Raw genomic sequence first — 10,904 nt, forward strand, 5'->3', positions numbered from 1 at the left:
TGCATGGAGTGCAGAGCCTACCTGTGGGGTTTGATGAGAACCACCCACATGGGCTCACATACTGGATACTTGGTTCCCATTTACAGAAACTGTTAAGGAAGATGGAAAGTGTGGACTTGTATGGAGAAAGTGTGTCAGTAGTGATGGGTTTAAGATTTCAAAAAACAATTGGAGTTGGCTCACTGTGCCCAGTGATTGGGTCTCAAACAGAAATCTCTCAGCTACTGTTGCAGTGCCATGCTGGCCTGCCTGCTGCCATGCTCCTCACTGTGATGGCCATGGGTCCTAATCCCCTGGAACTGTGAGTCCCAAATTCAATGGTTTCTTCTATAATTTTCTTTCTGAAAGCTGTTTTCTAATAACAATAGAAAAGTAACTGCCCATACCTTCCGATGGCATCATGGCATTCTCTTTCTGCTCCTTCTAATTCAGATGACTACTGGTAACTGTCCTGTCAGATTAGCTAAAGAAACCAAGTCAAGATCACCATAAATCTTTGTCATGGTAAACAAAACAGAGGCCCACCCAACTTGTTATCTCTGTCTATCTCTATACCGCCAGGTCACCTGGGAGACCTCAAGTACACCTGTATTCACTTGTGCTGTACAGACTCTTGGGAGGACCCCAGGAGGTACTGCATGCAAGACACAGGAGGGTTGTATAGAGGGACACATCCATAGAAGGGCCACCTCAAGGTCTTGACACCATTGGTGCACAGTTTTGTTTCCCCAGCTATTCTGTCAAGCATGGGAAGACAAGGTTCAAATGAAGAAAGAGGCCAGCCTGGGTCAGGAGGCAAGGTCCCTGCCTGGGGCTATCCCACAGCTGTTTTCATGGCCCATGGAAGGCTCTCTAGTCCCCAGGCTGCGACTTACAGATGAGGCCCTGAAGAATATTTGCATTCAGGTGGCTGAGGATGTGCTGGAGCAGTGGACATTTCTGAGAGACAGGGAGAAAGTTGGAGAAGGAGAAAGGGCAAAGAAGGAAAACAGATGAGACTTCACTGGCAACACACTGCCAACCCTCCCCTGAAAGATGGACTGGTTTCTGGGACCCAAGAACTGTCCAGACTCCTGAAAACCAGGAACCTTGGATTGCTTAGCTTCTCAGAAGGCTGACACCTTTGGGGAAACCCACTTCCTAGCTTCCTGCAGAATCTCATTCACAGCTATGTAAGCACAGACATTTAAATAAAGATGAATCCATTGCAGGAAAGCTTTAGCTTAAGGAAGTCAAGGAGCACGGATGTGGTAAACATCTCAAGGCAACATCTGTGATTGCTGCCTCCTCTCTCTGAAGCCCAGCTACTGAGGAGAAGGAGGAGGAGCTGGCACCTTCTAGAAAACAGTTTCCTGACTTTTCAGCCATACCTCTCCTACCCACATCAGGCCTGGCTCTGGGTGCCAGAACCTGGGGACTTACTTGATTCTGAAGCAGGGATGACATCATGTCTGTAAGGAGGTTAGTTGCACCATCCAGAATGGTGTTGATAAAGGGAATTCGTCTGGAAAAAAAAAAGAAGAAGAACTTACAAAGCTTGGTCAAAAGTTCAGTATGGACGAGAAAGTGTCCTTGAGGTCAGGTGACCTGCAACCCTGACCTATGGTCTCATTACAGCATGTTATCCACTGCACCTTATCAATATGGCCATCCCTGAGCATCTAAGCATCTCATGCCTACAGAGCTGCTTCCTCAGTACCTGGGTGCTCATCACAGCCCTAACACTGCATCATTCACTCAGCCCCTACTTACAGAGCACCTGGCTGAGCCTTGGGGCACTGGGCAAAAACAATCAGTCTTGAACCTCCTTCCCAAGCAAGTCTCACTGAGGTTGCCTCTTCCCAACTTCAACTCTCATCCAGCTGTCATCTCCTGGGACAGCCCATCCTGAGTGTGCACCGAAGGGAGTGTTTGCTCTCCTTGTGCCCTGAGAAGTATGATGATCCTTGCAGGGCTCTTCTTCTTCTTTTTTTTTTAATTCACTGATAAATGAAATATTCTTCTATCTGTCTAATCCTCGTGATATATTCCATAAGACAGAGAGCCTAGTTTTTTCACCAAATAGTTCTCTGGATCATAGAGCAATGCCTACCTGCTACAAAGCAGTTTTTTCACTAGAAAAAAATGATGAAGGGAGCCAAGTAAAGAACTCAGTCCTCCTAATATTGCCTTGTAAGCATAAAGACCTGAATGCCATCTCTGGTGACCATTTTTTTTTTAATGGAAGAAAAAGCCACATGGATAGCAAATGCTCTGCATATGGGAGACAAAACTGTGTTGAATCCTGGAACTAGTTAGTCACCCCGCTTAGCCTACTTGGTGAGCTTCAAGCAGGTGACACATATGCATGTGTGTCCATGCACAAACACACGCCTTCCTGCTTCCCACACAAAACAAGTAAAGTAAAGCTCCAATTAAATATATAGTGACACCCGAAATGGTATCACACACCTTTGCTCCCAGCCTTCCGGAGACAGAAGCAGATAAGATCTCTGAGATTGAAGTTAACCAGAACTGTACATTGAGACCCTGTCTCAAAATATGTATGCACACAAATTACAACAAAGACAAGTACTCAAAGGTTAGGTGTATATTCTCTTACAAAAAAGAGAAGTAGTTTATCACAGACAATGAAGATGAAAAGGTCCATTGAGTTGAAGTAAAGAGAAACATTTTTATCAACAGAACACCCATGCTAATGTCTTGTGGTGGGAAACCCTTGCAGGAGGCAGAGAACAAAAGCCAATGTGTCTAGAGGCAGAGCCACATCATGAGAATATTTTTGGACATGGGTATTCAGACCCAGTGAAACAACATGAGTTCCCTAGGGATGCTGGGAAAACTGTGGTCCTGTCAATGATGTGAAATCATATCTTTGGTAGAGGGAGGATGGGTGGCCTCAGGCCATGATTACCAAGGCTTGGAACAGAGGCCATGCCTCTATTCCTGCCTAAGGCTCCCCAGCCTTAGCCTGTGACTTGAAGACCAAGTTTCCTCTCTCAGACACTGGGTAGCATCATCTCACCCACACCTGCCTGAGCCAAACCTGCCTTTTAAAGCATTCTGCATTTAAAGAATTTGAGGATTAGCAGAGGTCAGTGAAGGAAAAAGACAAGATTAGGATGTCAAGATCTCACTGCAGGAATTTTCTAGACTGTAGAGATGACTTCACAACTGTCAGAGCCCATGCTGGCATCTACTTTTCCAAGTGTTCCCCACTGGTGGTGGATATGTGTTAACATGTTCAGAGGCATGAGGCACATTGACCCAGCTGAAAGGTACCACACATAAATGTAAGATTATGGCTGGAGAGGTTAATCCTCCTGCTTCAGCAATGGAAAGGACCATCCCTAGAAGAGACTCACAGATTATGGTTCTTGAGCCCTTATCATGTTCCAGGCTCCCAGCTAAACATGTGTATTTTCTCATGTCTTCATCCAGGAAGCTGATGATATGCATCTCTACTGTTTAAAAGCCAATCTGCAGCCTCTAGAGATGAAGCTACAGAGTGACAGAGCTCATAGTTTGACAGAGTTGATACTCTGATTTTGTACTCTACCATGCTGCTTCCCAGGGACAGGAACATAGTTATGGTCCAGGGTCCTGAGGCCCTATCTGTGCTGGGATGGATGAGCCTTACCTGCCCAACAAGGAAATGGAGATTTTGTCTGTACCCCTAGAGCATTTCCCTGTGGTCACCATGGGAAGGCTGGTCTGAGGATTGATTTGAACAGTGAGTGAAGAAATGAGGTCCAAGGAAGCAGCAATATCAACCACGGGGCCAATTAAAGGCCTGCAGAAAAAAAAAAAAAAAAGAGTCACATCAGAAAAAGGTCAAGAAGACTTTGCAGGTTGTAACGGTTTTCATCTATCTGTGTGGATACAGTGTAAGGTGTCCCTGGATAATGTCAAGAATGTCTAGCTAATGTCAACATGTTACATATTCTCTGCAAAATTTATGCATTTATATTAGACTTCTCTGGGCCATGCATGTTTAATACATATAAGATTTTTGCTTGGTATGAGGTTAATACTCAAAATAATTGCTAAAATTTTGTATCGCAAGTTTCCAGTTGTCATTTCATTTAAAGTACTGTACCTGGTTTAATCCATTGAATAGTATGACAACAGAAATGTGAGAGAATCACACTCTTTTTTTGTGTGTGTGAGTAACCCTGGACATACAGTGTTTAAGGAACAACCACAGGTCTCACAGCTCATGGCTTCAGAGGACTTCAAATACCAGAGCCTCTCAGTGCTGGTGACTGATAGCAGGGTCACACACATACTAGGCAATTGCTCTTTCTGAAGGACACCCACAATCTCTAGAAATTCTTGTTCACAAGTTCGTGGTCATTTTTCTGGGTCTCTCATTTCAAATTCAAACACCTTAAAACTCTATTTTTCTTATTCTGCATTCTTAGCCCAAATCAATGATTTCCAGGTTCTGTGAGAGAGCCTATCAGAAAGCTAATGTGGCACAGTCACCACATTGAGGCAGAACCCTGGTGTTGACCTATGAACACCACAAAGACTTGTGAGTGCTCATGTGAAGCTGAATATACACAAGTGCACACACGCAACAAATACACAAAATTATATTGCATCGAACATCCTTTTGAAAGAGACATCACATGGCCAGTCTTTGCTAGGATACTTTAAAGACTGGTATTTTGTGCCTCAGAAGGTCTCCTCTTTTACAGATTAGGAAACTGGGGCAGAGTTCACACAGTATCTGGGAATTCAGTGCCTACTCAAAACGGCCATGTTGCACTGCACCCCCTAAATACAGGTGACAGATACTCACAGATGAACGGCAGCTTTCAAGGACACAGGCAGCTTCAGGTTGATGCCTTGGCCATCAGGAGATGGGCTAGCTTGCAAGTCCAGGATTTTGAGTTCATCGATTCGCAACCTGTCCAAAACCCACAGATGTCCTCTTGTCATATATCTTTGCAATATTGGCACCTCTCTTCATCGCCCTCTTGTCCTCCCCACACCCTGTGAAGAAATGTGTGCCTCTACACTCTCAGGAGCAGTGGACAGAGGGAGGGACACAATATGCAGCAGAGCCAGAACTTGAACCCAGGACTCTGTGACTCATAACTCCATGACACCTCTGTTTGGGACTGGAGGTCAAGAATTCTACACTTGTGTCCCTTGAAAGAACTCGGACTTTTACTCCCAGCTATGTTTGAAGAAGAAATATGTTATTCTTTGAGAAAGGCTTAAAGCACCAAGATGCAGGTGGAGATGAGGACATATTGGAACACTCAACTTGAGCCTAAACTTGGACTGTGGGAACCCAGATGTGTGACCTGTGCACACTGGCCCTGTAGCCCTGCCTCAGACTTGCTCAAGCTGTAATGAGCCTCAGGACTCCTCAGCTCTGTGGGGAACGAGAGCTTCTCCATCTGTCCTTGATATTGGGTGGTCAGGTAGTCAGGAAGAAAAGAAGCACCAACTCACCATAAGTTATTCCGAGATGAAATGAGATTTAATTTGCTAAAGTCCAGCCCATTCAAAGCTCCCAGAATGTTGTCCTTGGCAGATGGCCAGCTGGTGGTTTTCTGAAGTGACTCCACATCCAGGTTCAGGTTCTCAGGGACAGCTGTCAAAAACAGTCATCAGTCAGTCCCCAGCAACACGAGGGCTTGAGCCCCCAACCTCCAGGTTTTAGAAAAGTCAGTTTCCCTGCACTGTGTCATCCAGCCCCTGCATCAACGTAGTCAGGGTGGCATTGCCACCATCTCTGTTGTACAGAGGAGGAATCTGAAACCCCTATGTTGGGGAAATGTGTCTATATAATTGGTGTGTACAATGGGATAGGGGAACACTTCTCAACAGTTACCATAATTTAAAATGCAAACTTCTTAACAATTTGAAATCTCACTTTTAAGAATTTATCCTGTGCCTATACTTGAAAGCTTCTATTGGTGTATAATGTGGCACTGTTTCTCTCTAAACTGTGAGCGAGGCAGGAGTTGAATGGCTGCACGTATGAAAAACAACACTGCCTCCTCCCAGCAGCCTCTGAAACTCAACCTGAGACCAGCTTTCTGAGGGGCTTATATTGACTCACCTCCAGAGGCAGAATTCAGAATCGTCTCTGGCGCAGAACCCAGAATGTTCAAATTATTCACAGCACTGCCAAGATTGCCCAAAAGTGATTCTGTGGTGCCAAAGATCAGGCCACACAAGACAACAAGGCTCCCAAGTTGGAACATCGTTGGTCCTGGCACCTGGAGGGTCATAGAGGAAGAAGAGAAAACAAGAACCCAGGGTGAATGCCTGTCACTCTCACATTTCCCTTCCTACAAGACAGATCTGCTTCTGTTTACAGTAGGTAAGAAATGGAGTCATCAGAGATGCCCACCCTCAGGAGTGGATAGAGAAAATGAGGCCAAGTGCACGCTGGCATTTTATTCATTCATAAGGAAAAATGAAATGATGACATTTCAGAAAAAGGATGGAACTGAAAGTCATTGTGCTTAGTAAAATTAGCCAGTTCAGGAAGACAAATTGCACTATTTTCTTTCTTCTGCAAATGAGATTCAAATTTAGATAGATAGACAGATAGATAGACATGATTGATGGATAGTAGACTGATAGCCAGATAGATTTTATGTAAATATATATATATCTGAATTGTTGAATATGAGCTGGCATGAAATTATAAAAAAAAACATAAAGTAGGAGAAATCTTAAGAGAAGAGGGGTAAGTAAATAAACTGTAACTAATATAAAAAAGAAAATTTTAATTAAAAAAGAGAAGAGGGGAAAAGAGAGTAAGAAACACATGACATGAAAGCAAAAGGAAAGTTGTAGAGATTAGCAAGGGCTTGGATTGGGAAGGATATTAGGGGAGGGAGAGAAGCAGGAACTAACCATGAAGGAAAATGCTGCAGTGAAATATACTACTCTGTATGCTGAATTTATAATTCATAAATAGAACTAAATAGAGTTGCAGCTTAGGAAAATGAGCAGGCAAGGTTGGGAAGGCAGAGACCTATAGACACACAGCCTGGGAGTGGAGGGATTGGGATGCACAGCCAACCTGACTCCAGCCTGTGCTCATTATGCTCAGGGCCTTTGTGTTCCCTGCCTTCCCTGCTTGAAACATGTTTGCTCTCTGCTTTGCCACCCAAATCTGTTCTCTTGCTTCCGTGAAACTTCAAACCTTCCATGACACCAACTCTAAAACCCTCACCCTGGACCAGTTCTAGGTTCCCCACTGTTGGAAGGGACTTGGGGCAATGGGATCCTTAGAGAAAAGCTATGACTTGAGTCACTGTTGAATCTAGACTCCAGTAAGAAGCCTTTCTTATACCCTAAGACAAGTCATTGATGGATAAAATCTGAACAGTCAACAGGCCACACGAATCTAGGTTTTCATTAGCCTGAGAGTGTCATCTAGGTCTTCAAGATTGTTAGAGACAAAACTTCCCCAACACAACCAGCGCCTTCCCTCTGCTTCTTGACCCAAAGCCTCCCAACAGCCCTCATATGGGTGTCACACTGGGTTGCCCCTACTCACTGATTTAGAGAAGGATGCACACGAAATCCTTGTTTCTCTGCACAGGCTTCTGGGATGTGGGAGTTACAGTGGCCCTTATATTGTGGTGGCAGGAGGAAAAGCAAGCCCCGTTCCCAAAACATTCTAAGGAGACTCCAAAGAAAATACAGATTAGCCAAGATATTCCACCCAAAAGGTCACCCAGGATGCCTGAGTGACAGCGAGGGACCCTGTACCAAGACTAAGGCCCAAAGTTGTCAAACCTGAGGTTGCCAATGAAGGGTCATTTTGCTATGGGCTGGGAAGAAGATCCAGAATGAATCGATGGAAGAATGTTGTGTTGGGATGGCTCATAGTGTTTGCCTAGGCTAGCCCAGTCGTCATTTGAGACTGCACAGAGAAGCCACCAGCTTCTGGTTGTCTAGTGAGTACAGTACAATTGTCGCTCTCAGATCCCTCTAGCCACCCTTGCTATGCTCCTGAGCAAGCCACTCGATGTGGTCATTTGGGAACTGTGGAGAGACACCAACTTTGGTCATACAATAAATAGGGAAGAATATGGCTCTTAGGTCGCTCTGACCACACTTCCTCAGTTCCTGTATCTTGGAGCCATAATCACCTCTCCTGGTCAATGCCAGCCTCACTGAAAGGTGCTTTGAGGGGGCGAAAATGATGCCTCCCCATCTTGCTGACTCAAACATCTGTACTTAAAACTGACTTCTTACATGACTTTATTTAATATTCTCCAACCACCGTTGAAATTGCTCATTGTAGAGAATCCCATCAACAGTAAAGGAGGGAACATGGGCTCGCAGCCTCTGTGCTGTGGTGAAGGTCCTCCTCAGTATGGTGGGTGTGGCTGCGGACTGGCTGCTAGATCTTAAGGAATAGCCCAGAGTTCTCCTCAGGTGGCTGTGACCCAATGAGACCCACAGGCTGTGGCCTGGTGTGGGGGTGTCTAGCCTGTATGATCCAGAGGACCAGTAGGTCTCCTAAGGAACACTGAAATCCTCCTCTCTCAGGGGGAACTCCAGGGGTCAGCTGCCCGGCCACTCACTTGGTTGGTCCTCTTTGGGGTTGCCGAGCACAAGCTGCCTAGACATCATGCAGGCTGGCCGCCAACATTTTGCATTGAGATCCTGTATGCTCCTGAGGTCTGGCTAGTCTCCTCAAGGGAGACAGGTAAAGCTGTGTTCAGAGGCTGGGACTGTTTCCCTGGATCCAGGTAGTGGGGTAGCCAGAAGCTAGAATCACACATCCCTGGAACTGGGGACCTTTCCCCAGGAAGATGGGAAAAGCCAGGTGGAGAGGCTGGAACTGAGTGTCTCAGAATCCCAGAGCTTTCCCCAAAACACAGTGTGCACACCACAGGTGTTGCCATCTTGGATCCTCCAAGCATCTATATTTTAAACCACCTGCCTAGATGCTTTTATTTAATGTCTCACCCCCAAGTGCTATTGTTTCTTAAAGGAGAAAATTCCAGCAACAGTAAAATAAAAGGAGGAAAATAAGTGGGTTCATGTCCACTTTGCTGTCATGGGAAGTGCTTCTTCTTTATGGAGCCCCAAGGCTGGTTCACTGATTCACATCCTTCCTACCTTGACATCAACTATGTTTATAGTGTGGCCATGTGGCCCACATGTTACTATTGGATTGAAAGTAAACAGTATGTGAATTCACAAGCCAGGACCACTGTGGTCTGAAGGGAGGGATCCAGCTTCCCTGATTTAAGAATAAACCACAGAAGCTGAGAAAATTATAATTTTAGATGAAAACTCAAAAGCCCTGTAAGCAGCAATGACCACTGTCTTTTATTTGCCATCAAGAACAGTCTTGCTCCACCTTGTTCTATTTCCTAGTGACCTGAAAGGAGCTTCAGACAGAAAAAGGCTTTGTTGCAATTAGGAGGCCTGGTCTGTGTCCCTACTGAGCATAAGAGTAGCTGTTTCAGCATATGGCCTTGTAGGCAATGCAGTGAGAAGTTCTTGTTTTCCTGCTGTCTGGTTTCCAGGTCAGATATACTTCTTTAATGGGCCTGTTAACTGTCAGGAGGTTAATTTGAGAGCCTCAAATTTCAGTGAAAGAAACAGGTTTCTGAGAGGCCCACAACTGTCAAGATTGTATAGGGGTAAATGTCCATTCCTCGGGTTCTTCCACCTACATCAGGCTGTAGACAGCCAGCTGGGCAGACTGTTCCTAGAGTTGTACATTCTGTTTCCCACAAGCTCCATTGTTTGAACTGGTCACCAAACCCTGGTCCATGTTGAGCCAGAGCAGCACAGAAACAGGTAGGAGTGGAGCTTGGGCTGAGGGACAGCACTGAACTGGGTCACAGCTCTTTAGCAAGCCCTGGGGGACTGTCCTGAACGTGAGATGGTCAAAGAAAATTGTTATGGCCTTGGGATTGAGTGAGCTGGCCTTGCTGTGGCTTCTCTGAGCAGAGCCTCTTTCTGCCTGACTATCACCATGTCACACAAACCCATAAAAATCCTGATTCCAGCTATGGGGCACAGAGTAAAAGGCCATAATGAAATCTTGTTAAGAACGGTATTCATGGAATCTTATGTAAGATGTGGGAAATAGTACGAGCTGGGGAGGATGGGAACCCCACAAGGAGAGCAACAGAACCAGAAAATGTGAACACAAGAAACTTCCCAGAGACTCATACTCCAACCAAGGACTATTCATGGAGATAACCTAGAACCCCTGCTCAGAAGTAGCACATGGCAGTTCAGTGCCCACGTGGGTTAAATAGAAATGGGAGGAAGGCCTGCCTCTGACATAATCTGAATGGCCTGCTCTTTGATCACCTCCCTCTGAGGGGGGAGCAGCCTTACCTGTCCACAGAAGATGACAATGCAGCCACTCCTGATGAGATCTGATAGACTAAGATCAGAAGGAAGGAGAAGAAGACCTCCACTATCAGTGGACTGGGGGAGGGACATGCGTGAAGATGGGGGAGAAAAGTTGGGATCGGGAGGGTAGGAGAAAGGGGTTTATGGAGGATACAAAGGGAAAAAAAGTGAAAAAAAAAAAACAAGAAAATCATGAAATTTGCAGGGAAATGGATGGAAGTAGAAAAGATCATCCTGAGTGAGGTAACACAGACCCAGAAAGACACACATGGTATAAACTCACTTGTAAGCAGAATTTAGTTATATAGTACAGGATAAACATATCCAAGAAGATAAGTCAGATGGGCATCTTAGGCTTCTTGTGGGCCCACTAGTTAGGGGAGTGGAGGATATCTCTGACATGGACTATGTTGCCTGCTTTTTAATCACTTCCCCCTACCAGGCCACAGGGAAGAAAGAGGAACTAAGTTCTCATGTGAATAGATGGCCTGGAGATTCTGGGTTGATGGGTCTCCTCTATTCTGAGGAGTAGA

At 45.3% G+C, this 10,904-nt stretch overlaps 1 protein-coding gene across 1 annotated transcript; it reads right to left on the reverse strand.

Annotated features, from left to right (window-relative positions):
- Nucleotides 1-852: 852 nt before the first annotated feature.
- LOC132653805 (BPI fold-containing family A member 2-like) lies at nucleotides 853-6,227 on the reverse strand. Its single transcript, XM_060383245.1, has 6 exons — nucleotides 6,083-6,227; nucleotides 5,470-5,611; nucleotides 4,808-4,915; nucleotides 3,641-3,793; nucleotides 1,423-1,504; nucleotides 853-939 (listed from the first exon to the last, which is right to left on the reverse strand). The coding sequence occupies exons 1-6, from the start codon at nucleotides 6,225-6,227 to the stop codon at nucleotides 853-855; spliced, it is 717 nt and encodes a 238-aa protein (XP_060239228.1).
- Between the last annotated feature and the right edge of the window lie 4,677 nt (nucleotides 6,228-10,904).

The sequence above is a fragment of the Meriones unguiculatus genome, chromosome 4, assembly GCF_030254825.1.
Source record: "Meriones unguiculatus strain TT.TT164.6M chromosome 4, Bangor_MerUng_6.1, whole genome shotgun sequence".
Taxonomy (NCBI): Eukaryota; Metazoa; Chordata; class Mammalia; order Rodentia; family Muridae; genus Meriones; species Meriones unguiculatus.

Bases quoted from the DNA above. Each gene is read 5' to 3' on its own strand.
- LOC132653805 (XM_060383245.1), bottom strand. From the start codon at position 6,227: ATGTTCCAACTTGGGAGCCTTGTTGTCTTGTGTGGCCTGATCTTTGGC. The intron at 5,612-6,082 runs GTGAGTCAATAT...TGTTTTTGACAG, and splicing joins TCTGAATTCTGCCTCTGGAG to CTGTCCCTGAGAACCTGAAC. The intron at 1,505-3,640 runs GTAAGGCTCATC...TTTTTTTTCCAG, and splicing joins TCCATTTCCTTGTTGGGCAG to ACGAATTCCCTTTATCAACA.